Raw genomic sequence first — 27,818 nt, forward strand, 5'->3', positions numbered from 1 at the left:
CGCTCTTGTTTTTCACTCTGTTCATGAGACTATGCTTTTCTTTTAAAAACCTAAAGTAACAACAGTGGGTTCTGCTTTTTGAGGCTGTTTTGTATGTAAATGTTGCATGTAGTCGTATTTTTCAAAACAACAGACCATGTTAGCAGTAGCATCTCATGCATTCAACTTCCTTAACTTGAGAGGACCCCTTCATTAACATCAATAAGGGGAGTCACATCAGATCTGCAGGACTGGGATGTTTATCCTATTTTCTTCCTCTGAGGCACAAGCAGATCAGATACCCCATAAATTCTAATGATTGCAATGCCCACTTGCCAAGAGAAGGAGGGAGTGTAAAACTCATTGTCCCATGTGTGTAATATTAAATGGTGTAGCCAAAAGACTTCCATGTTAAGGCTTCAACAGCAGTGCTCCTTTTGGAGAGTTCATTAATTAATTAATCTAACCACTGTTAATTCTCTGTATGTCCCTTTCAGAGCTGTCTTTGGAGGTATTTAGAAGAACATCATACCCAAGAAGACTGAACAGTCTTTGTGTGAACAGTGGCCCAGGTAGCTGAAGAGATGCCATAGGGATTCAGAGAATCACCAAATCTTTGCAAATCCTTCAGCTGAACAAGTCCACCCTTCTGAACAGTTTAATCCAGGTAGGATTGCTGGAAGCTCCAAAAGCATGGCTCAAGGCCTTCCTCCAGGTGGGACTCTGCTTCCTGAGCCTTTTCTGGGGCTCTGCCTAAGCCTGCGTGTCCAGAGGTGGACCAACCCAAATACTTGTTAATACAAGTTTAAATCCCACATCTTAGGTCAGTGGGCACACCCAGCTAGTCCAACTGTTTCTCATCAGTGCCATCCCATCCTTAGGAATCCTTTTATTCCCTATTTCCCCTGATTTCTCCTAGGTGTTACAGTGGTACTCTCTGTTTGCCTCTTTATTTTACTAGAGTGTGTTTTTCAGAGCAATGTCCCTTAGATGCAGACCCACAAGATATTTTGTACTTCTATAGCACCCTTCACTGGAGAAAGAGCCTTTTAGTAGAGCCAGAAGAGAAGAAAGGGATATCCTGATTTGCCTGGGGATACACAAAAGTCAGCAGCAGCGGAGGAAAAAAATGAACATGTATCTCCTATCTCCTTGCAGCTTTTTTGCCATAATGTATATTTCCTTTGCTTATTCATCACACCTTTAAAAATATCAAAAAGCTTCTGGCCTTCTTTGAAAAATAGCTGCAGACAAACATCTGTTGTAAAATGAGTATTTCTTAGCAGATAAAAGCGTAAATTAACTCATTTTCTGTAGAATCTCAGTTTGATTCTCAAAAATGTTTGCTGCTAAGATATGCTTTTGTGCCTTACTCTCACCATTCATGCAGCATTAAGAAGCTCCTGTCTTCCTCCTGAGACCACAGGAGGTTTCACGTTACGTTGTTAACCTTCAGATCATCTCCTCCATGAACAATTCGAGTTACATTTACATGCAGACATAATGTCATTCAGCCCACTTTATGCCACTTACATCTCTCTTGTTGCTATGGGGAACACTGATAAGGAACAAATTAGCAAATATTTGAGGAGGAATGTGAAAGGCACTACTTGGTGGATTTGTGTGTAATAGGCAGTGACATTTTATTTGGCAGTTGTCTTTACCTAGCTGAGGTTCTTCCACTGCAGCTTCAGCTAAAATTCTGTGTAGTCAAAACATGCCCTTCCCACAGGATTTAGAGGCTTAGACATGTAACTATATCTGACCCTGGGGAATTTTTACAATTCTCATGAGAAGAGGGATTGCTTTGAAAGTGCGTTTGCTGGCATGAAAGTGCAAAGAGCACCATCCAGTGTCTAATCAGAGTAAATACACAAAAAATCGATGCCATTGGTACAAAGGCATCTCTGCACATCTCGTAGTGAAGCTACACCTGGAGGGGCGCAAGATGATCTAAATAAAAAGAGGCTACAGTCAGTTATAGAAGGAACTACTAAGGGAAGACTGCCAAAGTTGTCAACCTTTCAGGAAGACATGAGACAACCTGGAAGATCACATCTTTTAAAGAAGAGCTGTATTCTGAGTTGAAGTTATTGATGATTGAGGGAGCAAAAGACACAAGCAGGAGGAAGTGGAGGTGGCAGTAGATGGGGCTGATCAAGAAAAGTATGCAAATCAAATCCATGAAGGGATGAAACTACAGCAGAAAGAGAAAATTGGGCCAGATTCTTATCCTGTAATTCTTCCCATTTGTATAGTGGAATCAGCAAAAAGAGGCTAGAAAGTTGCACTGGCAACTGAGAAAATAAGGGAGAAGTTACTTTGGCTGCCACTGTCCAGTCTCAACAGCCTTGTATTGCTTAACAAACATAGGTAGTCCTGGATTTCAAGAGGGAAAACTATTTGGAAAAAGATTTTGCACAGAAGCACGCAATAAGTAGTAATCCTTCAATTTGGTGGGCTAGAGAGAAGGAACTAATAGGAGAACAAGGAGTCTGTGAGGCTAAAAATGGACACAGGCAAAAATTAATATTATCTGCAGAGAAGTGATACCCAAATAGATGTCCAAGAAAAAGCATGCAACTTTTCCACGGACTAGTAGTTGTGCAACAATCTATGGAAAATCTAGGTAAACAGGGAAACAGGAATGTTTGGTATATTATGAAGAGGATATTTATTAATCAAAGATGCAGAGTGCTCCAGTTTAGCACAATGTTTGTAGTAACATATCAGTAATATATCCTCCCTAAAATCAGACTTTGGGCTGGCATAATTTAGAAATGCTGTAATCCAAGACAGCTCCTCTGTTGTGTTCAGCGTTCCCAGGAACAACTTAACATGTGTTTGCTCTTACTCTTTTTATATTGAACTTGCAGAGCAGAGCTCGCTTCTTTGATTAATATTAAGCAGTGTTTTGTTTGTGCCCTGTGGCAGAAGTGCCCAGATGCAGTGGTTTGAATACTGAAAACATTAAATATGTTCTATGGAGCTCTGTTAAAGCTGTCTGAACAGAACATCTGGTATCAAATCTTTGGATAAATCAGTTTCTGCAAGTATTTGGACCTGCTCTGGGTCTGTGCTTTGTTCCAGCTTTACATTCTCTCTCTCGCTTCCCTGTTTCTAGAGCCAATAGATGATGGTTTACTGCCTGGTGTAACCCATTAAAGTCCCTTTGTTGGGGCTTGGCAATTAGTTGAGCAGAAAGAGTATAAAAATCACTTTTGGCATCTGTGGGGTTGAAATTGCAACACTGACTGAAGATCTCCCTGAAAGGCTTTTTATCTGTCCTCAAGGTGGTGGAGAAAGAAGGAGTGATCATCCAGAGGCTTAGGGAAGGTATTGCCTGATGTCCCTGCAGAGTGTAACCCCATTGGAGTGGTTTTGTCTGTATAAAACACCTCTGTCCCACATAGGGACCTAGTGTGGATACATCCATGCAAGACCTCCCTGCCAGGGGAAGTGAATGGTGTCCCACTGCTTAGCACTGACAGATCCCACTGCCAGTCCTGCTTTGTGTGCAAGAAAAACTCCTGCAGAGTTGAAGAGTGAGAAGGGCAAATGGGAGCTGTTGTCATGTTGTGTGACTGATGCCATACAACAGATGGAAGTGCCCATACTTAAAGAGATCCACAGCCCCAGTCTTACAAAACACGTACCACTGCTGGGCACAGTGAGGAAGGGCAGGCTTACATGTTTTTCACTTCAATAACTGGGACAGCAGAGACAAATCAGGGGCATACAGACCACCTAATTTAGAGGTGTTTGAGATTAACTCCTTTCACTTTAGGAAGTGATTCAGCTAAGAAAAGCTGAGCACACAGAGCTCCCATTACCCTTCCTGGGACCTCGGACACTTGGCTCCACTCCTGGGCAGATTTTCAGATGTTTTCAGGTGGGTGTTTGTCACTCAAATTTACCTGTGCAGAGCTCACTCCTGGAGCTATGACCAAAGCCACGAAAGAGAACCAAATGGAAATTCCTAAACTGCATTCAGAATATTGTGAAGCAACTGTTCCATCTGTAGTAACCAAGAAAAATGTCTCACGATGTAACATTTTATGCTATTGAGGAAATGTTACTTTGAGTTATATTCCTTTAAGATGTCTTGCTATGTTTAAAGGACTGCTTTTCTTCTCTTCTGCCTTGTTTTCATGCTTGATACATCAAGCAAACTTCAGTGGAGTTATTCTTGCCTCTCACCAATGGTAACAGGAAAGAGAAGCAAGTTATTCATGTTTAATGTTATTTTGTGCCAGATGTTTTGCTGGTAAAAATCCATAGCTCCACAGGCACCAATTTCTTCAGGATCTGGACTGTCTGGCCCAATTTCTTTCTCCATTCTGGACAGTCTGTGAAGGAAACTGCTTTATTTTGCAATATTGAATATTCATGCTGGGAAGTTATAAGCAAAAACAAAATAATGAGAGACAGGGTCTCTAATAAGCTTCCTGTCACATGAGGCTCTGGTTCTGTTGAAGCAGATGTGGTTGCTGACTTGTTTCCAAAATGTTTGTTGAGTGGTGATTAGATTGTGTCATACTGATGTTATCTCTCTGTGATCTCATTCAATACAAGTAGTTCTGCAAACAGTGAAATCTTTTTTCTTATTAATTTATACCTTGGCTTGTGTTTCAGCATGGATTCTCTGATGTTTAATGGGGATTGAGTTCATTTTAGCCTGTTTCTTCAATGAGAGATGAATAATCTGTCTTCTTTACTTGGCCATCTACTTTCACAAAACTTGCAGGAATTAAATATCTCAAGGCTGTCAAATTTGAGTGGGAATTACAAACCAGTTCCAAAGTTATTTGGGACCAACTCGTGTAAACAAACATGAACATGAGTCTCATTTTCTTACAAAAGCAAAAGGTAAGAATAAATTTTTTAATATTTTGCCCTTGTATATTACCTGCTTGATTCTATTCTGTTTTGTTTGTGATCAATCATATAAGATATGCTTTATTTGTAAAACTGTATGAAATATGGGATTTTTTTGCCACATTAAATACATATTAAAACATCATTAATTTATACTTGTTATGGGCCACACAAGAGATTACATTATTTTTTTAGTGTCCTTGCTGGAGCATGGGAAAGAGGTGACATGCATTTTAACTTACATGTTGGCACAGGCAAGTGCAGAGAAAGAACAGATTGTTTTTCCTTTAGAATTAGACCTCACCAGTTTGAAAATGAAGAAAGGAAACCTGGAATTGAAAATGACCTTTTGAGTTGCTGAGTCCAGTCTTCTGCTTCAGCAGTGAGCCAAGTTCCCAATCTTTTTCATAAACAGACTGTGCTATTCAAAAATACGCTCTTTCCTCCTTGCCATCTCTCCTATCCTCCCAGTTTCCTACTTCATTTGGGCATTTGCTCCAGAATTTCCTTCTTTTGATAGGAAGAAACCTTCTCATTTCCATGGCCACTTTATGCGTGTTCCAGGACTGTCCCTTAGGTTGCTTAGTTCTTTTCTACACCACCTAACTAAACTGAAACTGCACGTGCTCTGCTGTGCCAAGTCCAGCAAAGGAGGCAGGAGGTAGTCTTCATAGCCAGCCCTTATTTCCCTCATACTTTAGCTGCTTAGAGCAAATTCTTCATGCGTTCGTCATGGTATGTCACATTAAGCAAAGAGAAAGTTCCTGTGGATCATAAATTATTTGAGGAACTAGTCAAGTGAGAAGGGTGGCAGGAAGGTTGGCAGCAGCCTCAGTTCACTGAGTATGGGAGGATGATCTGTTGCACAGCCTGAGAGGGGGTCATAAGAAAATTAAGGATACCAGGAAAAAAAAGTGAGGAAATCATAGCCATTTTAGCTTGTTTGTACTAAATAAGAGGCCTGAAGTCTTTCCCTGCTCCTTCCATGTTGATCTTTCAAATGTTGATAATATCCAGTCAAGGCTTCATGTGGTTTGACAGGGGTTTCTTGGGTCCTGACCTGGGAGACTGTAAGCTTCCTCGAGTTTCATGTGAAGGGTCAGGGTTCTGTACCTTCAGCAAAGCTAATTTTTGTTTCACGTCCTTCTCAGTGACATTAAAAGTCCATCTTGATTTTATTAATTTTACTCCTGATTAACCTTATCATCATGTCTCTGATTAATAACAATACTCGCTGTTCAAACTCTCTGCTTATTTTTCACATTGGAAATGTAACTTTTGCTTCCTCTAGATTAAGAAATGGTTATATGCCTATTACAAAATGTCAGCAGTATTTAAGAAAAACACTTCAAAAAAATAACAGTTGCTTCTTTCAAACCTCCTTGATACATTTAAAATTACAAAGAGTAAAGAAAAATGACACCTATCCAATTTCTGCTTACAGCTTGAGAAAGTCCTGTAAGTAAGACAACTCTGGAAGTCTCTCTCACTGTCTTTAATCTTCTGCAAGGTTAGTTTAGTTTGCTTAATGTAAATGAACAATTAATTTAAAAATTAAAAGCATGAAGGGGGGAGGAAATAATTCAAGAGGTAGAAGAAGTAGATGAGACAAGAAGGTAAGAAGTAGATTGGACAAAATTTGATGTGTTCAGCTTCACTTGTGCCAGTGTAAAAGCTGGCATCTGTTTATGGTTAAAGGGGAGCTATCATGTGGAAACAGACCAAGAGCTAGAGATCAGGGCTCACTCGTCTTCTGTTGCAAAGTAGCCAGATTTCTTCATTATGTTTGATAATGGCAGATTAAGGCCTTGAGTCCGAGTGGGATCTGTGAAAGGTCCCAAGAAAGATGGCAATGGAAATTTTAAACCCAAATTTTGGGACTGGTTGTTCTTGCTGTGGAGCTTTCCCTTTAGGAGACGTTGTCAGCTGGAAGCAGTGTCTGTTTTATGAAGTGACCCACATGTCGGTGCTCAGCAGCCATGCTTGGATGCTGGGTGCAGAGGCCCGCTTCAGTTTCTTTAGATGTGAATGATTTCTGAACAATGCTCATCCTGGTCCCCAAGAAAACATATCAGCAGCCAAAGATAACTGGAGTGGAATCCAGCTAAACTCATCATCTTCCACATCGGTCCCCTTCCTCCTCTGGGCCTCACCCTGTCCCAGGGGTCTGCAAGGGTGTGTGTGGCAGGCAGCCATCACCCAGGAATCTCCCCTGTGCCTGGCAGATTAAGACTGGGAGGGATCTTTCCTGTTCTCTGGCCCCTTTCAGGACTGACAAAAGGAAGCCAGACACAGCCTGGAACTTATGCCAGAGCCTTACAAGTCTTTGTTAACTGGCAGGATGATGGATATTGGCCAGTGCTGTCTGGGTGTAAAAGAAAAAGGAAATCAGATGGAGTCTCAAGAGTCTAACAGGAACTGCAGATGGTTGGGGATGAATGTCCTGACTTTTTTTTTTTTTTTTTGAATATTAAATTTTAACAAACAATATAACAAAAAGCAATCTGCAGCCACATAGCTTATGCTCATATCACCAGAACAGAAGCACACACACATTCCTGCTCACCACACAAGTGCTGTTAGTGATCTCTTTGTCATGTTATTCCACTTTCATGCTTGACTTTGATTGTTAGAATATACTGTCTACCTGTCAGCTGGTTTATCTCACCTGTCCCTCTTAAGCCATTGACCATTTTCAACCACATCTGATAGAGTAAGTCTCAAAGTTATGAAATTCCTAAAAAAAATCATTACTATAGGTAGCCATGTCTATAGAGAATAAGGGAGGAAGAGCCTTCTAAAAGGATAGAAAATCTACACTTGGGTAAATCCTTAAGACATGAGTCAGTTGGAAACTGGGCGTCAACAGCACTTAGCATAAAATGTTTGTTTATCTAATATTACTAGGTGTTTCTGGGACTGGCAAATGAATTATTTAGTAATGGAAACTGCATGTGTATCTCTGGCTTCTGTGGGTTCATGGTATAGAAAACTGTAGGAGTGTCCATAGGGGTCACAACTGCCCAACTTTGTCATAGACCCTGTGTCTTAACAGGACACAGAAATTCCCATTTAGCTGAGTAGAGAAGAGAGCACAGAGTGGCACATTTTAGCTTTTATTGCTGATGCTTTGTAAAATAACCTTTATGGTCTGCAGACTTAGACCTGTGCAGGTGTGTGTGACCTAAGAGTGATTACACCACTACCATATTGGTACATCTCTAGTTTCTGGATATGAAATAAATGAAAGGTCCAAAAGTTCAGCTTTATGTTAATAGATCCAGATATACCCAATATTTAACTTCCCTGGACAAAGGAACCCATCAAGTGTTGGCTTGTCCTGTTATGTTGTGAAGGTGTCAGCACTGTGTGCTGCAAAGCTTCATGCAACCTTAGGGAAAAAAAAAGAAGAAAAAGCCAAGTGTATGCTCAATGGAAAACAGATGGAGTTTTCATTAGATATTCCTTTTAATGATCTGCTTTAAAAATAAAGATACACCATTCACCGAGCAGAAGAAGGCCTTCTAATAGCTTTGTTTAGGTCCCAGGCTTATTATCTTAGCTACAGATAAGCAGGATTGCAAGATCTTTGTATCATTAGGAGTTCCAGTCAAACCTGCCTACCAGTATTAGAATTCCAAACACAGCAAACCAATTTCGGGTCCTTAACAATATTTTTCCCTAAGATGTATCTTTATTTAATGATTCAGAGTTATTATTATGGGCCTGGCAGTTGGTTGCTCAGTTTCTGGAGTCTTACCATTTCACCTAGGTCGGAATAAAAATCTTGGAATATTCATTGCAGGGCAGAGCTTTTGCTTCTTCGAGGGCCTGGTCTTCACAGTCAACCTTGGTGCGACTCCTCCAAGCAAACTTACTGGCTGTGAGAGGTGACCCCAGGAGCCTGGAAAGCCTGAAGATCCTTCCTAAAAAGATGAACCCTGCCATGTGTTCCTGTAGGTATTAAATCAACTTTTGACAAGTAAAGAACAATGCAGTCCCAGGGTTTTAGGAATAGATGGTTGCTGCCAAACCACAATAAATGCTTTTGTCTGGAACTCATGGAACAGTAACATAGCAATGGAGGGTGTACCCTTGTCTGTTATTCCCTCTGAGCAAATTCTCAGAGACATGTAACCAGGATTCAGATAGATTTCATGGAACTAGTAGAGAAATAGGCTTTCATTTCCTTACAAAGGGAAGAAGAGACAATGGAACTCAGCAAAACATATGGCATTTTTTTGTTCCTGTCTGAGAGTTATGCAAGCAAAACCCAGTGCCCATCCTCAGACAGTACTCTCTAAAGTGAGACTCACGTGAGAAAATTTGTTTTACCTTTCTTCTGCTATGAGTTGACAAAAGTGCTTCACTTATTCTGCATATGCATAAATACAACCTATGGCTTCAACAGATCTCCAGCTGGAGGGTATGAATCAGAATCCAAGCTTCTCAAAGTTCAAGGAAGTTTAGAGCTGATGTTCTGGTTCACTGTTACCTCTGTAGAAAGTGCCTACATAAATAAAAATACCTGCATGAATAAAAAAGAAATAAGCCTCTTGTTTTCATAAGAGAGGGACTAGAAGAATCCGGTCCAGTGACACTCAACCACCAACTATTAATTAAGCACCATTCTGAAACCAGGTAGGTTTTTCCCACTCTGTTTGTTAGAAACCCTCTTCAATTTCCTGACTAGAGTTATTAATGACTAGTTTGTTCACATACATTATTGTGTCAAAGCTGTCTTTTAGTTTAGATTATACACAAATAGAATGTAGGCCTGAATATTAGGTGTCTCCTCCTTTCCTCTTTCAGGGAAAAAGAAAAGAACCTAAATATAAGGTCACCTTGTATTCAAGGTCAAATTATTTCCTTCTACAGTTTAAGGGTGGGGAGATGGGGCAAGAATAAGCAAAAGGAGCAGGTGACGAGTGCTTTATATTTAGGTTTGTGTAACTTAATCAGAATGGTCCAGCCTTTTAAGAACAGCATCCCTGCTCTGATGATTGCTCCTGTTATGTTGAAGTAAATACAGTCAGTTTTCTTTCTTTGTCATATATTTTCAGAAATCAAGCGTGTGCCTTCTCTCCCTATGTTGCTAGAATGAAAAAACCAAACACTCCTGATAAAACTGTTTCTTTCTTCTTCAGCCATTCAGGTGGCCTTTTTCTGATTCAGTGCAGCTTTCTGAGCATGGGTGACCAAACCTGTACACCATTTGCACAAAGCCAGTTCCATCAGATTGGTGATTACAGCCAGAGGGAAGAGGTAGGAGGACTGATATTCTGAGGATGAATTCTCAGCAAATTCTAAGAAGGTGCCTTTACGAGGTATCTAGTTATATAAACCTCAGTCACTCAAGGGGGAATCTTGTCCTAAGTAAATAACATAAGATGGATCAGTGCAAAAATACACACCTGAACTGACAAGGGGCCTGCTTCAATCATGTGAATTAACTCCCTGAACTGCTTGTTGTAACATATGGTATGTTCTGTTCACAAGTGCGATAGTGTCTGTGTGCAAGAAGAGCGCTGACTAAAGCCGTGTGAGGTAGTGTTAGAGTGTTTCTAGCATCTCAGGAAAGGCAACTTCTCAAGAAGGTAAACTGATGTTTTGGGGAATCTTTGCTGCACCACTGAAGTATTCCACCAATGAAGACTTCTGGAGAAGTGGTGAGAGGAAATACTCACAGGTGACCTCCAGAGCAAGGTACTCCTGTTGAGTCATTTAAGATCTGATTTTAAGAGATCCTGGATACCTTCTAGAAGTTGCTTCCTCAAGTGTCTGCACATCAGCACCCTACATATTTTAAACTGAGCATGCAAAAACACAGCACGGATGGGCACTCTTAAATGTGGTGGCCTACGTGACTTCCTTGTAGTCACTTGGCAGTGCAATAATAGAAATAGGAACATAGGATTTCTTATGTCTATTGTGTCCATTAGAACAATACTGCTGAGAGCAACTGAGACCAAAGGCCTGGCCTTCAAAATATATGACTTGAAAGGAAAGCTGCATTTTTTTGGTAAGGTCCAAATGTATTTCATTCGGCTTTGCTGCTACTCCCCAAGTTTGGTTATAAACAAGTATGATTTCTACCCTGGAAGCCACACATCTGGATTGCAGTGCCTGTAACTGTTTTCATCATCACAAGTAGTTATTGGCTTTGTTATGTTCTGTGTGTGCAGAAAACAGCTTGTACGAGGTAACCTGAGCAAACCCTATTTTACAATTGAAGAGCTTCAATGTCTTAAATCACCAGTCTGCAAGGTAGCCACAGCCATTAATTTTCTGTGTATGACCCTGAAGTCTTAGAATTCTGCATTGGTAACTCTAAAGAGTTCTGATTCTGGCGCTCCCTGTCAGATTTCCATGCTGACTCTTTGTCTGGTAGGTCAACTGTCCAAAGCAATGATGTACCAACTACTTCTGTGGGAGATGAGTGTGAACTTGAGTAGACCTCACCTATAGCTGTAAACCTTTTTGTAGATATACAACAATAAAACTTCGAAAATAACTTCTGTACATCATAAATACAATGATGTAGGCTGTCAGGATTATCAATACTCAATTCTAAGTGACAAAATAATATTGCACCTGGATGACTTCTGTTTAAGTAACAGGCTGTTTTCTCGCTGCACAGTTGGCATACCCTGGAGTCTTTGGATTCTGCACTGGGGAGGCTGAATGTATTTGAATTCATATTTAAAATGTTCCAGCCCCCTGATTCCAGCCTCAGTTTCCCAAACCATGACAGTGCAGGTGATCACAGAAAGGTCACTGGAACAAATAAACACTGAATTCCAGTATGGATGAGGAACCGCAGAAACGGACAGGGAACTTGGAGACCTCCAATTTGTGCACAGTTCATACAAAGCAGGGGTCTGGGAGTACGTGGCTGCTGACAGAATGAGAAGAGGACATGAACTGTTCACTCCGAGGGACTGAGGACACCTCGAGAAGGTGACATTTGTTTGGAGGAATTGACAGACTTCACTGGTTCTCTGCCTTCCCTTCCACTTCTCAGAAAGGTCACCCAAAAAGCCTTGCCAAACTTCCAAGCATGGTGGTAAGTGTGGAAGAGTAAAATAAAAGTGCTTTTGCTGCAAATTTGCTGTTATCTTCTGCTCCTAAATTGTTCCTACTCCTAGTTAAACCTGTGGCTTGCCAACTGACTTCCGTGTAACTTGTGGCTGATTACCTCGTGTTCCCAGTTTCCTTTACACTTGTCTGGACAATTATTTGCTCTCCCAAGCAGAAGTACGGACAGTGCCATGGAACAGTCACCTACTGACCACATCGCTTCAAGCAAACAAATAGGACTGCGCAGCCCCAGCCTGAGTAACGCCGTGATGTGGCGTCTGAAGCTCTGCAGACTTACTGACCACACGGGACAGGCAGGCTGCAAAGGGCAGAGACAGAGGCATGTGTTCAGCTGGCATTCTCCTACCCCCCTTCTAACTGGGTGTCTCTGTTGACCTGTTTCATAAATCATTAATAAACGGTACTTCTGAATAAATACTTTCTCTGTATCTTCTCCAATACTAAGGATTAATTTTGCATGGGTCTATGCATTTACTCTGTTCTTCAGCAGTCACAGAAATTAATCTCTTGGCCAGATTTTATGAATGATGTTCCACATTTATTACGTATTATGACCTTTCTGGATAACATAAAGCCAAGTCTAGGGATCTGTCTTTGGTTCTGTCTAACAGTATTTTTCTTCTCTAATGAACAATGTGTTGCAATATATAGATACCTGTGATTTACATCCTTCATCTGAGTTTAAAGTAAGATCATGATTAACATTTTGCATGAAGCAAGGTGGTGAATAGGAGAGTTCATTGACTTTTCAACCCTGGAATCACCCAAACACTGGTTTACATTCCAAATAAAATATTTGGTAGGTTTCAGACCAGTCTTTACCAGTGTATATCACAATGTTGCTGTTGGGAAAAACTGAATTTATTAAGGCAGTATATTTTAAAAATTGGCTCCAGCACCACACAGCTGGCAACAAGGAAAAAATAATCTAAGGCAGCATGTAAAAAACTTGTTCTCTAGTTAGACTGTGAATTTTCCAATAACTGCCTCCAATAGACCACCCTATGACACTGATTGCAAACATATAAAGGCTGATTGTTTCAAAAGTCATATAAATAAAATGTAGATGTTGAAATGCCAACCTCCCACTACTTGCCTCCAACCTTTTCTTTTAATCTTTTACTGCTTATTTTGCTTTTTTCTTTCCTGGTGTCCTTCCTCTCACTGATGTTTTCTTTCAGTACCACCCCCTCTTTTCCTCTCAGAACCGAGTGGAGCTTTTAGCTTTAATGGCAGAATAGGAGCCAGCAGACAATGAGAAGAAGCTGGGGCAGCAAATTCTGTGAGCACACCAAGCACCCAAGAAAAGAACAGTGCAGGTTATTTGTGCGTGCACACAACTTCACACGCCACACGCCTGGTGCCAACCTGAGCAAACCAGCGTATCACTGGAACAGCAACTCTCTAAAGTATGAACCTAGCTCAGTATGTTTTGTTGTGTTATTTCTAGCCATTAGTTTTACAACTTGGAACTATTCTGAGATCTTCTTTTAATCTTTCACCTCATACACCTTTGTTTTAAATCAACAGGGCCTAATAATCAAAGACAAAAGAGATGGGAAAGTACAAAACACTACTGAGATGAAGAGGTTTTCAGACTCTAGCAATGTGTTTGTTGATTTTGAGCATGATGATGTAGAAGTGCTTCAAGCAGTATACAAAAATAACTGAAAGATCTTCTCCTACCTGAAAGCAACAAGAAAAGTAACTTATTTTATGCTGCTACAGTCAATCATTGTTAAGCCACTAGAATGAATCCCATTAAAGGGGACTGACAAAAGAAAGGGAGTACCAATTTCTTGCCTTGAGACCTGTGGGCATTTTGAGGAGGCCAGGACAAGACCTGAGCTACTGCTCACACCAGCCCGTGGCAGTGCACCACACCCCGGCTGCGCTCTGCTCTCACTGAAGCTCCCTAGACAAAACCCTGCAGAGAGCCCCTGACTGCACACTGAAGGCCAGGAGAAAAGATGTGCGAACAGCCGAGTAGATTTTTGAGGCATCTCTTCTTGTCATCTTCTTGTCAGAGTATTTGCGCAAGGACAGGCTACTCATTACTCAGGAAATAACAAACTATGAAAACAGGAAAAATAGTAGACTAATTAACCTAGATGACTGAAAAACCCAAGAGGCTGTCACTCCTGTTGTCTTGAACTAAAATACATCAAGGACCTCCTGTTTTATAACATACTTTCTGTAAAGGATGTTTACTAAAAGACAATGTTGATGTGAGGACAAGGCTGTTTTAACAATATACTTAACAAAAACAGCTGCAGCTCTAACATAGCTGTATGGCGTGAAACAAAATCTGTAAAATTTAGTGCTGTGGGTCAGACATATTTCTGACAACCACTGATCTCACACTTCACATGAGCTGCAGTACAAGGTGAAATGGGATGCTTCTCAAGGGTTTCTGCAGTTCCAGCTCCCAGTCCCTCTCCCCTTTAAATTATCTTCTGGGGAAAAAAAAAAAAAAAAGTGTGTCAGTATGGATACATGCTTCTGTTTTTCATTTGTCATTTCTTTGGCTATTTGGGCTGGTGACAAGTTTTTGTGAATGTCTCATTGGAGCTAATTAGTGTAAAACGTACTACAAATTTATCACTGTTTTCCTTACTAAAAATTAAGCAAGTTGATAAGAGTTCCACAAAACCATAATTAAATTTCCCTCTGAGAACAAAAAGGATGCATTTTAAAAATGTTTTTATTGCTTTAATACTGCACGTTATAAAAAAAGTCTTCCACAGCAAAACACACTAAGAACAGGGATGAGTGCAAACCAAACAAATCAGAAAGTAAATTATCTATGAAACCACTTATTTCAATGCAACAGGGAACAGTAATACAAGTTTAGAAACAGCTTTTCCTCCTTGGGAGAATGAAGAACTTTTCTCCTCTATTGAGGCTCACAACATAGATCAAAGTATTGCACTACACTGAGATTTTAATTCTCTTCCTCCCAGAGAGACCTATACATTGTCCCCAATAACATATTTAGTTGGAATAGAAGAAGAACCTAGTCCTGAGAAGGACTGCAACCTGTCTGCCTTGCCAAGGCAATAGCTATGCAATGTGCTCTCTTCAGATGCTGGACAGAAAGATAAGAACTTGGAACATAAAAATGTGGATTCCACACCACAACTGCTTCTCAGATCTCTATTCCAATCAGTTTGTACTGACTTCCAAAAGCATAACTTCTCCAGGAACACAGCTAACATGAGCACTTTACTCAGATGCTTCAACAGAACTCCACAAATCTTATGTTCTGTCAGGCTTTCTTCTCTTAACACCTCTACAAAAAGAGATTCTGAAGTGAAGAGATGACCCATACCTTTATGTTTTGGTCCACACTAACATATTAAACAATACCTTTCTGTACCTCTGATGTGAAATGAAACCAAAGTGCAGCTAAAGTTACCCAAATTCCTGGATGTGCAGCCATCTCTTTGGCACCACAGTTGATCTGATGTCAGCACTTGTTTATAGTCTGAAGTGTTTATAGGCTGGAAAATTCTCATTGTGAGGACCTGTTCACAAGCTAGTAGAGCTTACAAAGTGAAAACAATCCTTTTTCTTCCCTGTTCTGTATTTCTTTTAATGTTATGAGATAATTGACATTTCTTCCCTCTCTCTGCTCTCATTTATTAAGCTGACGATGCTTCTGAAGTATTTCATAAATTCCATCCGAACATCTTCAGGATCTTCTTCTAAGTTGGAATGTATTAGTTTTAGCTTGTTCAGTGGGTAAGCTTTGAAGGTAAATAAAAAATAATTAGGTATATTCCTTTTATAAAAAGAAATATTCACAATCAAGGTCATGGGGCAGCTCATCCCAAAGTGAGTCAGAATTCAGCAGTATCCAATGTTTGATACCCCAGATAACATTTAACACATGAAAAAGGAATGCATCATAGCTTGTTAGCATTACAAACAAGTACAATTTGTTGCTAGATTAAATTCTTCAAACATTATTATTAAAGCTTAAAGTACCGGTTTTGGTCTCTCAGGCAGAATAAAGTAATTCAGAACTGAATTGCAGGTTTTCTATTGAAGTGATATGACATTCTTTGATTACTTCAGAATGATGGAACAATATCGTTATATTAAATATTTATTAATATATTAATACTTATAATAAATATGTGTTTGTCTGAACACCGGAACAGGTTGCTCAGAGGGAGCGTGTGTTCTCATTTGTATAAACAGCCACAAATAATTTTGCAGTATATAAGGTACCTATTACTAATTTTAAGAGGAAGATCGTTAGCCTTTTATTTCAAAGGGCTCCTATTCTTTTGATCAATAACAAGCAAGCTTAAATGGCCTCAAAAGCGTCAGCTAAAAAAAGATAAAATTCAACGTAAGAAACAATCTACTAGTGATGATGAAATATGGCAGGAGTTCTAATTCCTGGCTCAGCTGCACACTCACTGCCTTAGAGAAGTCACTCAAACTCTTCTCGCCTTTACTGTCCCTTTTGTGAAATAGGAATATTCCTCACTTTCTAGATGACCTTTGAAATTCATTACTTCTGGTTTTGCAAAGCACTGTAGTATTCTTCGATTGGCAGATTTAAATGAAAAATGCAAGCTGTGAACAATTTTAGAGGTACATAGCTCAATAAAAACCTCTGAGCTACAGATTGAGTTTTCCATCTTCTTACCCAAGGACAGATTTTCTGCGTCCCCCGTGCTGCCCGGCTTGTGATGTGCAACCAGGAGACACTGACTATCAAGCAGTGGCTGCTGCTGCACAAAACAGGAGTACCACATTTCAATTTCTTTCAGGTGACTGGGCAGCTCAGGATTGAAGATTATTATTACGCCATGAGAGTCCTTCATCAGAGCTGGCCAGCATGTTTCAAACCTTGAAAAACAGATGCATGGCAAATGGTAAGACTGATAGTTGTAAAACAGAAACATGCACTCAAACTTCCTCAAGTTTTCTTCTTCCCTTCTCAAGAACACATTTCAGTACTTTTTCTTTATTATAGCATTAGTAATCTTGCCAGTGATCTATCATATTCCAAATATTTTGACTTTCCTATTATGTAGTTGGTCCCCTTATTTGCTGACAGTGTAGTTTTTGGTCAAATGCTTATTTAAACTTTTTCCCTAAAAACAGATCTGTCCAGTTCTCAGTTGCGTCTTTTAGAAATTAAGGCCTCAGTCATACATATATATACATTGTTTGGAGTCCATTCACATAATAACTTCAAAGAGATAAAGGCAATTATAGAGTGGGCCCGTCTCCTGTACCTGTAACTGCATTCTAGGAGCTATGGACTTTGCTGTTATACTCAATCTTTATCCAAAACAAAGTTCAGTGTCAGCTGGTATCATGGCAGTGAGTACCTAGTATCAGATGCTTCATAGCAGAAAGCTGTAAAAAAATATAACGGGGTAAAGAGTTGGGAATATTCCTCATCTCAAAAAGATCACTGGTTTTAGGCTTTAAGTATGAATGTTTTGTGTAAGCAGAACTATCATGAACTAAGTAACCTGGAAGAAGTAGCAACAATGCTGGCTTACTTCTGATCACCACTGCAATCCCACAACTCAAATCGACAGCCAGCTCCCTTACTGTTACCGTTCAAGTTTGGCTTCTCATACTCCAGGATCCTGTGAAAACGAGTGGATATACAATGTGATATCGGGACTTTCTGAGGGACAGGCAATTGTCAGGGGGTTGGTTCAGTCAGCACGCCACGAGCCTTTGCTCACCTTACACCCTGCGTTGGGCTGTAGCTGCCAATCCCTTCCATGCTCTCCGAAACAAAGTTTGCCAACACCGATTTTCCAGCCTGGGAGAAAGCGGGAGTGAAAGACACCCGTAGGAATTTAATGTGCCAAAGCCACATTAAACGGGCTCCCTGCTCGCCCTCCAGCTAAGGCCCCTGTGCACGCAGGCCTGCCCCCCTCCTCCCTCCCGCCTCCACAGCCGCATCCTCTGCACGGCGATGCCTAAGGCAGGCCGCGGGGACTGCGGCCCTCAGGGGACAGGCGTGGGGCGTGGGGAGGGGGGTCGAGGGGCCGGGGCGGAGGTGAACACGGCCTCGGAGCGGGCGGGAGGGTTGGGGATGGGGCGGTGGGGGGCTCCGGCGGGCCCGGGGCGCGCTCACCTCGCGGGGCCCCACCAGCAGCACCTTCACCTTCAGCATGGCGGGGGGGGGGGGGCGGCACCTCCCGCCCGCCCGTTGCCCAGCAACGCGCCCGCGCGGGGAGGGGGTGCTGGTGGGAGGGGGAGCAGGGGAAGGCGCGCTGCGATTGGCCTTGCCGCCGTCACGTGGTGGGGGAGCGGGGCGCGCGCGGGGACGGCCGCCGTCACGTGGCGGGGGAGCGGGGCGCGCGCAGGGCTGGCCGCCGCCCGCGCGTCGTGAGGGAACGGCCCGCCCGGGCGGCTCCGCGGGGCCGGGGTCGCCGGGGACCCCGCCCCGCCCCGCCCCGCCCCGCTTCGCTTGGCTGCTCCGCGGCAGCTGCGGTCCCTCTTCCCCTCCCACCCGGTAGGGCCCGTGGCGCGGCAGATGGACGCGGCCTCTCAGGAGCCCCGGCGGTGGGATCGCCCCGCGCCCCTCCTGAGGGGGCTGGCGGCGCGGCAGCGGCGGGCTCGGGCTCTGGCTCTGGCTCTGCGCGCCCAGGCCTCCCGCGCGCTGCCCGCAGTGCGGTTCGCAGCGCCTGTACGGCCTCAAACGCACAGCAGGGTGCCCTGAGGGGACGGCCAGCTCCTGTGTCTGTCGGGCGGGACTGGCAGCGGATTCTCCTGCCCGCGCTGTTTCGGGGGAGAGGTGTCCCCGTGGCCTTTCTGTCCTCTGGAAAGCGAGGGTCAGGCTGACGGATACTGAACACCTTCAGAAATCCCACAGTGCTCGTACACCGCTCTGGTGTCCCTCACTAGCTTGGAAGTGCTGTCCTTGCCTGAAGTTCCGTTGCGATTTTGACTGCAGATTCTCCTGAACGGACAATGAAGCAAGCTCTTGAAGTTTCTTATTAAGGCTTGTTAGGGGAAGCAAGAGGCTTTTTTACATTGCAGCTTCTAAGAAAAAAACATCTGGCAGACAGATGTGCTGCTTCAGAGCTGTTTAGTGCCCAGGTACAATAGCAGTTTTAGACAAGCTTTCAAATAGGGCCTCTAGGTGCTACCATAATGTAAATGTTTATTACTAGTACTACTAATAAATGTGAACCAGAATTGCTCTGCTCTCAGTGAGGGGGGAGAGTCTTTTCTGTCACACTATAGACTTATTTGCCGTTTTACTCTTTACATAGGGATGGTTTAGGATGGTTCCATGTGGCAGTGGCATCACACCATTCACACAGTATTTTAAACTTCAGAAAACCCTTTGTTTTCAGGTTGGTGGGACAAAGACAGTATAAAAACCATAGTTGCAGCTAGCACTGAATTTGATTCTGCTGTAGCAGACTGGATGTGTATTTTCTGTTTCTGAAGATCCACATGTGATTCAGGACCAAATTCACAGTGAACTGGGACAGCTCGTAGTTAATCCTTTATACAGCTATGTTGTCCGCATTTCAGACCTACTAACTTCCAAAGGAAAGACAGAAAGGGTGACCTAGAGAGAAGAAATTAGGAGAGTAGGAGAGCCTCTCTTATTAGCTGGCACATGTTATTAGCTGCCACTAGCACATGAAAAGAAATGGGTTATAAAGGGTCCTATTGTGGACCGCAGCACAGAAGAGGGGAAAAAAAAAAGAGTAAGAGGTAACTGAAACTGGGTAAAACTGGCTGTTTGTGCAGCTGCCCAGAAAGCAATTAGGATTAATTTTTAGATGAAGTGTCAGATAGGGTCTTTGTGTGTTTATATTAGCCACTGAAGAGTAAGGAGAGCACAGCTGACTAAGGCTGCAATTTTTGGATTTATCCATGTGATTTAGGGTTTGAAGTCACTTTAGAAAGTGGGAATTAAGCTTCCAAGCCACTTAGGGTGACATTTTCAAAGGCATCTAAGTCAAGTACATTTGATGGTATCAGCATCTGCCTTAGGCATATGGGTAAAGTTATGTTTGTTGCTGATGTATTGTTTGCTGAGAGTACACGTGTACAAATCAGCAAGGCCATTTTGTTTCACTTATTTAAAACTCTTTGTTAGACTGCAGCAGAGAGAAAACTCCAGCAGTAAGTGAACTACTTCCAGACAATACTGGTAATGGTCTATAATTCTTGCATTTATTAGATGCCTGTTTTTCTACCATAATGTTTTGGTAGCAAGCAAAAATTATAATCTCCAGATGCTTCTCCGTGGACAGATCCTACTTTTCCTTCAAAAACCAGAAATAATTGGGGGCTATCAATAATATTTCAATAAAAATGTTCTTCACTCTAGAAATGTCGATGAGAACTCAAACCATGAGACATATCGATTGCTGTATCAAGGTATGTCATACTTGTTGCCTGAATTGCAGATAAGAGGACTTTGCCTCCAAGTTAGAGGCCCACAGGTTTTTCTGGAAGCAGCAGTAAAATGTAGTGCCAGTCACCTTTCAAATAATACTTTAGCGCTTGCAAATCATTCAGTGTTTTGGAGAACAGTATTTTAAGTTTGCATTATATTTCATTTAATGTGGCGTATAAAAATTTTCCTATAAAAACAACTCAAAAAATCTTTCATAAGATTTTGTGGCTCAGTACTGGTACTTTGTTTAATGTAGTGTAACAATGTTTCCAAACTTTGGAAAACATACCCTGGAGCACTCAAATCAAGTTCTGTGTGAAAATAATGCCTTGGTTAGAAGTACAACCACATGGCAAGACTTACCATGAGAATGACTGCTCTGCCTGTTTGTTGTGTGTTGCATGACATTTATTATGTGTGTGCAGAAACAGCTTTCTCGTGGGGGCATGCAGAGACCTGCATTACATCCTCTATTTATACTGGTTCATCTGGGGGCAAGGCATAGAGTACGAGAATTGAAAGGAAGAAACACCTATTTTTGTGCTCTAAAGCCTGTTATGAAAAATTAAGAAGTCAATATTGTTGTGAACTTGAAGCTTGTTGCTTGAGAAGCTCAGGGAAGGGATATGTCTCTGAGGTTCAAAGCCTAGTTGATTTAGTAAATGATAAAGTTTTGGGTGAAGTGTGGCTGTCCTCTGGATAAAGTTTTGGTAGAGCTATGAAAAAGGACCAAATGGAAACAGGACATTAAGGTACATTGACAGGGGTGAAGTGGAGCACTGCTCTTTGTCATGAATCTGTTTCACTTAAAAGTGGCTACCAAGGAGGGAGAAGCACTCAGTTCAGTCTTTCTCAGAAAACCTATTCTGGAATCAATAGAGAAAGCTCATGCAAAACCTGTTGCTTGGTTCATGACAACAGATTGTCAAGGACTACAGCTCTGATTTATCTGTGGTCTCAAAGTCCTTCCCAGAGGAGAAGAGGAACTTTATTTCCATGTTATAGATGAAGAAACAAAAGCAGAGAAAGCTGAAATGACTTGCCTGAGGAACCCACCTGGCTGAGAGCAGATCTAGCATTAATGAAAATGTCTCTAAGTGTCAGTGCAGCTGTGGCCACTCACAGAGGAGGCAGGCAACTCAGCCGCCAATGTATTTTCCTGACCAGTGGACATGAACTCAGTGACACCTTAAGCGGCCCAATTCTCCCTCTGTACCTTCATCAAAGTCAGTGGAAGTTCCCAAGGGATGAATTTGACTTGCTCCATTTACGCAGTGATGTATAAACAAAACACAAAGAGCAGCAGTCTACCTCCACGACCCCCCCAAGAAAACACAGCCAAGTGCTCTGATTTTTGAGTCACTATACATGAATCCAGAAGTACAATTTAGTTTCTATGGTTTAAATCTTAAGGTACAGCTGCAGATGATGTCTCTGGTAGATGTTTTGCTTATTCGAAAGTGATTGCTCTGATCCCATTCTGTGGAGCAACAGTAACACCTAGTGGCTAAACGTGCCAGCCCATTGCCTCCTGCCTTTCCTTCCCTTCAAGAAGCACGAGTTGGAGGGGACATGGTGTGATTGACAGTTTTGACTTGCAAGGCCAACACTTAGGATCTCCAGGGATTTGGCATTTTCCTTTCAACCCCCACTATGTTCTGTTTTCTATTAAAAGTGGTAGATGAAATATGAAACTCTTCCTCCCACCACCCAACCCCCTTTACTTTTCTGGCTCATGGAGGAGGTTGTTCCAGTCCATCTTGATCTGTAGGTGGGTGGGCTGTGAGTGGCCGAGCCTACTGCTTCCAGCTTGGAGCACTCAGATTTCTGTAAGGAATTCAAGCTTTTTTCTTTTTCTTTTTTTGTCTGAAAAGGATCAAGCAGATCATCTGATGGAGGTTGGTGACCTCAGTGCATTTGATAATGTGGTGTTAACTTGCCTGTGTTAAGGCAGACCAAACCGATCTGTTCCAAGAAGTCCCATTTCTTAAGATGTGGTATGCAGGATTGTTTGCCATGATCTACTGGGACTGCTAATTCATCAGAGAGGGACCCCCTAGAAAAATAGCATTTGAGAGGAAAGAACCCACAGATGTTTATTGTGTTAGCAGGAGAGCCCTTCAGAGGGTCTTCTTTCCCCCTCACAGGGGAAAATTTTAATTTTTCCATGGAAAAAAACATTAAGCAAAAGTATTTCTACTAAAGCCCAGATCATTTGCATTTGTAAATAGAGCCTCAACTCTGTGGGAATTGCAGTACTGAGAAATTATGGTCTTGTCATATTCATGCTCTCTAATTTTAGGCTTCTGGTTTAGGTATTCTGAATTATCTATTGGAAGCATCTATTTAGGAGAGTCTTCACTGCCTGTTGACAAAGCCTGGAATGTTAATTTATGCTGTGGATGCCTGCTTTTTTACATATGACATAAACTTGTATTACTACCCACTCAAAGAAGTAGTATTGCCTCCATTCACGTCCCCAGCTCTTGGTCTAGCTTCCTTCCAGTTACCTGTTTAGATAGAATTGATTCAATTGAAAACTAGTCTGATGCCTCGGGGGAAAAAAAAAACAAAAATCAGCTCCCTGAACCTGTTCACTGCATAACTGCACAAAAAGCTGATGCTATCAGAAAGGAGGTAATGAGGACCTGCGGGGACATGGCCAAGTGGCACAAGGATGAGACCATTTTTTTCAGCTACTGTGCAGATGTCCACTGCATTAAAGCATGCATCTAGTCATACCTTTAGTCAGACCTCTTAAATTTGATGTTCTCAATATCTGTTTGTGAGAGCAGTCAAAGAGAAATACAGCCTGATGGTGAGAAATGAGAAATATTGTGCTGGGCACCCTTTATTCTTAGAAGAGAGCATGGCAGCCTTCTTGGGCTAGGCGAAAAACATTTCTCTATGTTTGGTAAAAAGGGTTCTATAGGTGGTAGACTAGAAGGTACTGAAACAAGACAATCAAAGGATAATTGTTATTTGTGATTCACAAGGGCTCATGGAACCTTTTCTATTAGACCAGTATGCTTTTTGTTTTGAATATAAAATTTCAAAGTAAGTTTTGTTTCTTACTGACAGCTGTGGTGTCTGCCGCCCCTGTTGGTCTGGAAAGAGCCTGCATTTATTAACATTGTCTGATCTATTTATTCACTCAAGGCCAGACCCTCAGTGACTTCATAGAAAGCAAGCAAAAAAGTGTGTACTGTCTTTAGAGGGACTGCCATGTGTTCCTATAGGAGAGGAGATCCTACTGACAGGAAGATTTTGTTTTCTCTCATTTTCATCTTCTGATTTGACTTATGTGTCACTTTGGAATTTATGGCCAAACATGGGAGTTCCTTAATCCTGCAGTCCTTCCAGGCGTTATGTTTCTGCTAACATCCTGGGCCAAATCAGCTGTCTTTTCAGATGTCTCACATTAATTTTCATTTAAGGCTCAATTACCTCTTGGCAGTATGCCATTAGAGACAACTGATTTATACCAGTAATTAGTATGTTTTGAGGAGTCTGGAACAAGATCTAAAATCCTTGCTTCTTTGCTTAGGTACCTGGATAAGTGATGAATGCTTAACTCTACACCCCCAACTTAAAAATCTGTAGCCTTGATGATTTTGCCTTGATTCCCTTTGAAACCTGGGAGAAGTAGTACAATAGTTTCCAATGCTTGACTCACTTGCAAACTCCTCATTTGAAAGGTCCTCCTTAATACCTTACGGCTACAAATACATGTGTGTAAGAGTGGCACTTTGATTGTACGTGGTCTGCCACTGCAGACTTGCTGCAATTGAAGATCCTTGCATTTCTGCAGGTCGGGGTAAAATTAGAAGCAGTGTGTTGTACTATGTATTTTAAACACCATGAGGAATGTCTTGGAAATATAAAAAGCAAAGTAGACTATGTACTATAGAAAAGTTCATCTTTAGTACAGATCATTGATCAGGTAGTATTAACTGGTTCGTTATTTTATTGTTCTTCAATAACTTGAAAATGTAAATCTTCTACTTTTCGCTTGGCTAGTGATGTTGTCTTGAGCTAGGTTATAAAAATACCATGCTTCACCTAAGCACAGATTGTTATAGTTTTCATCTTAATTATCAAGCTCCAGATTTAGATGGATTAATACAATCCCTCTTTCTTTCTTTTGCCATAGAAGTTCAGAAGTATAATCTGTCATTTGTGAGAACATAAAGAATTGGACTGGAAGCGTTCCAAACTCTTTACTGTAAGTGTTCAAAGATTTAATGGAGTCCTCAGTCATAAAATCTTTAATTTGAACTAGACCTTTATATTCTTCATTCTTAAATTCACTATTTTTACATCCAGGGGATTTCCTGTTATCCAAGTATGTACCGAGGCCCTTTATTTCCCTCTGTGTGTGTTTTTTAATTCAAATCAAATGTAAATGTCAGTGGTTGATTGCACTTAACCTCCTTAGGTTCATATTTCTTATTTAATTGCATTACATTTTAAGGTTTAAGGCTATATATTTACTGCTGTTAATAGCACACTATATTTTAATGAAGCTGTTATCTTCTGCAAATATATACAGAACAATGGAGACTGATTATACAGGATCTTTTGAAGAAACTGTATCTCAAAGCCATTTAAAATTAATAAACACAGTGGAGAGTTTCAGTTAATGTAGTTTTTTACCTAACACAGCTTCAAAACTAAGGAAATTAATGGTTGGGTTATCAAGACTGTTTGCTCTTCTCTTCCCCAGCCAGAGACAGCACCTCAGTAGGTTGCTAGCCATAGCTGCAGTGTGCCAGGGCAGACGTTACAAGCTGTGGTTGTTCTCAGAGATGCTCCAGAATTGCAGCACTGCTTTTTCCAAAGTCCACTTACCTCCTCTGTAAGCTGGCCAGACTCCCTCTCTGCCCGACCTACAGCTCAGCTCTGTAAATCTACTGTCAGGCAGTTCAGGGAAGGCTCAGAACATGGAAAATAATTATCTAATTTTCTTGAAACATCTAAAAAAAAGGTAAGAATTACCTAGAGATCATGTACAGAAAATCTGGGACAAATCTACTGTGCTCCGCTAGAAAGCCAGCCAACTGAACACCTGTTTTCAATGCAAAATAGTGCATCACCCTACAGTTGGGGCACTGCACTGGGTTTTTCACAACAATCTTAGAGTTAAATACTCAAGATGTGAATTGAGCCAAAAAATGTTTTGCTGTGAGCTACTTCTTTCCAGGCACACAGTGAAGCTGATAGTCTTGTCCTACCATACTATCACATACCAAAAATCTCCTTAGTCTGGTCAAAAGCATTTATTTCTTTTTTTGGGCAATAATCAGTTTAAACATTTCATAGAATCTTGCAGACTTTATAATTTCCTTTCTGACAAAAAAAGAACAATTTATCTCTCTTGTTAGATTACATCTCACCTTGCTGCTTTTATTTTTTTCTTCTCTTCTTTCATTATTTTTACTATTTATACCGTATCATTTTTATTCCATTTCTATTACCCTTACAATAGCCATGATATATAACAAAGCACTAAACCCTGCACTGAGAGATTGCATGATGGCTCTGGTAGGTCAGGGAGTTAGTTCAACCAGATCCTTTCTGGGTGTAGACTGGCAGCCCATGTATCCTTTCTGCCTGAGATCCAGTGGCATGAGGGGCTGTGAGCCAGTGTAATCCCAGAGGATTATTTGGGGATTGGTTTTGCATCTGTAGAGAGATTGATCTCCCTCAGGCAGAACAGAAAAGAGAGAGGGATGAAGAGCATTTTTTTTTATGGTGAAAGAGAGATCTGTGTTCTATGTGAGGAGCTTGATATTTGCAAAGTACAATTTAATAGTTCCAGCTTGCATCATTTAGAAATGGAACTGAGGAGGGGAGGGAAGTCTGCATGCAACCAGTTCAAGAAGGTGCTCAGACTAAGCTTGTTTGACAAAACCACCCAGAGGCCCTAGAAGAGGGGTGGATTTTGGATACCAAGCCCATTAGGTGTGGTATCCATTGGTGACAATAGAGTATACTGTGAACACCTAAGCTAGCATTAGTGTACATGTGCATAGCCAAGAAATACTTGGATCCAACTGCCTTGCAATGACTTTAGCCTTTAATGCCTACAATGATTTTTTCATATTTAGCACCTTAGCTGCCTTTTTATTGCTTCCATGGAGGAATCTGCAAGATTCAAGAGAGGAGATTAGGTAGAGAGCCAGCTAAAGAGCAAGACAGTGCCACTGAACAGTGTTGGGGTTTACTTACGTGATTGCTCCTCTTAAAATGCATAGAGCAAAATGTTCATAAAGGTAAATTGATAAATCTGGAGAATATTCTCTTTAAATAATCCACAGAGCTCTCAGCCTAACACACAGCTGTAGAAAACAGACCCTAACAACTGAACAGGATGTTGGGTTGCATTACGGTAAGAACTGAGTTCTTGTTATTGTTATTACATAAAACACTGGTGAGTTCTTGTTCAGAGTGCTCTTTTCAGTACTGCTCACTCTACCTAAGAAGGATATGATTAAGGGGATAAAGCAGGGAAAATGAGAATAATACTGTGCCTTTCAGCTCTGAGTTATAAAGCAAGACTGAAGAGGTTTGGTATTATCTTGTTTAAAAAGAGATCTTGCTGTGATTCAGTCAATGATTTTAAAATAATGAAGGGGATTAATTACATTGAAACAGACAAAGTCTATGAAAACAAGGAGACTTAATTTGAAAAATAGGATCTTGGGAAAAGAATGAAGACAGAGAAGGGAGAGGCTCATGTGAATGCTTCAAGAAATATGTAATGTCAGTTATCAGTGTGGTCCCGTGAATCTAGATGTGCAGTGCTTTAGAGCAGAACAAGGTGAAGATAGAACTGTAAGGAAAATATGGGTATGACAGTTGATTGTGACTGACTGTTTACCAGTAACACACAGAGATAGTGAAAGCCATGCCAGAGCAGGCGCTGAGAAACACCTGCAGCAAGAAGGAAACAAGGTGCTGGAGCCTGTGGGGTAAGGTCCAACACAGGCAAAGATGGTGCAGGAAGGCACTGGCTGGCAAGAAGTTTGCAGTGTGAAGACAGATGGCTGGCAGGTAAGGAGTTCGTGGAACAAGGTAGAGGAGAGAAGAGGGAGAAAGCATATGGCTGCTATTAATCCACCTTAACAACAGACACCTAAGGTGAAAATGTTGGAGGCAATTTCAGATCTTAGCTGGGCAGCATCATGCTGCAGAGGTATCCCTGTACAATGGCTACAGTGCAGCGATTTTCAGCTTGCAGCCCACAAACTTTTGAAGGACTATAGCCAACTTTTCAGGGGCCTGTGGAAGCCAGCTAAGAAAAGCAGACTATTGTGGTTAGGCCTCATTGTCATGGCCCACAGGGAAAGTTCCTAGGAGATTTGAAAAAAAATCAGTAAAGGCTGAAAAAATATGGATGGAACATACGGATTTGCTGTGTGGAAGAAAGGGGACTCTAGTCTCCCCA

The 27,818-nt window shown here is 41.5% G+C and overlaps 2 protein-coding genes across 2 annotated transcripts in view; one reads left to right on the forward strand and one right to left on the reverse strand.

Annotated features, from left to right (window-relative positions):
* Positions 1-14,644: 14,644 nt before the first annotated feature.
* IFT22 (intraflagellar transport 22) lies at positions 14,645-18,139 on the reverse strand. Its single transcript, XM_074844936.1, has 5 exons — positions 18,080-18,139; positions 17,682-17,761; positions 17,490-17,579; positions 16,622-16,824; positions 14,645-15,707 (listed from the first exon to the last, which is right to left on the reverse strand). Exons 1-5 carry the CDS (start codon positions 18,116-18,118, stop codon positions 15,559-15,561), a joined length of 561 nt encoding a protein of 186 aa, XP_074701037.1. The 5' UTR covers positions 18,119-18,139; the 3' UTR covers positions 14,645-15,558.
* Positions 18,140-18,496: 357 nt separating this feature from the next.
* The window catches only part of COL26A1 (collagen type XXVI alpha 1 chain), a 193,570-nt gene continuing 184,248 nt past the window's right edge, over positions 18,497-27,818 (forward strand). Inside the window, exons 1-2 of the mRNA XM_074845325.1 lie at positions 18,497-19,047; positions 24,522-24,593. The gene's annotated coding sequence lies outside the window, so the exon portion shown is untranslated. The remainder of the gene's footprint in view (positions 19,048-24,521; positions 24,594-27,818) is intronic.

This window comes from Strix aluco, chromosome 19 (assembly GCF_031877795.1).
Source record: "Strix aluco isolate bStrAlu1 chromosome 19, bStrAlu1.hap1, whole genome shotgun sequence".
NCBI classification, from domain to species: domain Eukaryota; kingdom Metazoa; phylum Chordata; class Aves; order Strigiformes; family Strigidae; genus Strix; species Strix aluco.

What these genes read in the sequence shown, in the direction of transcription:
- IFT22 (XM_074844936.1), bottom strand. Translation starts at nt 18,118, where the DNA reads ATGCTGAAGGTGAAGGTGCTGCTGGTGGGGCCCCGCGAG. An exon ending in GATTGCAGTGGTGATCAGAA is followed by an intron (nt 16,825 to 17,489) that starts GTAAGCCAGCAT and finishes CTGTTTTTCAAG; the next exon opens with GTTTGAAACATGCTGGCCAG. An exon ending in CGCAGAAAATCTGTCCTTGG is followed by an intron (nt 15,708 to 16,621) that starts GTAAGAAGATGG and finishes TTACCTTCAAAG; the next exon opens with CTTACCCACTGAACAAGCTA.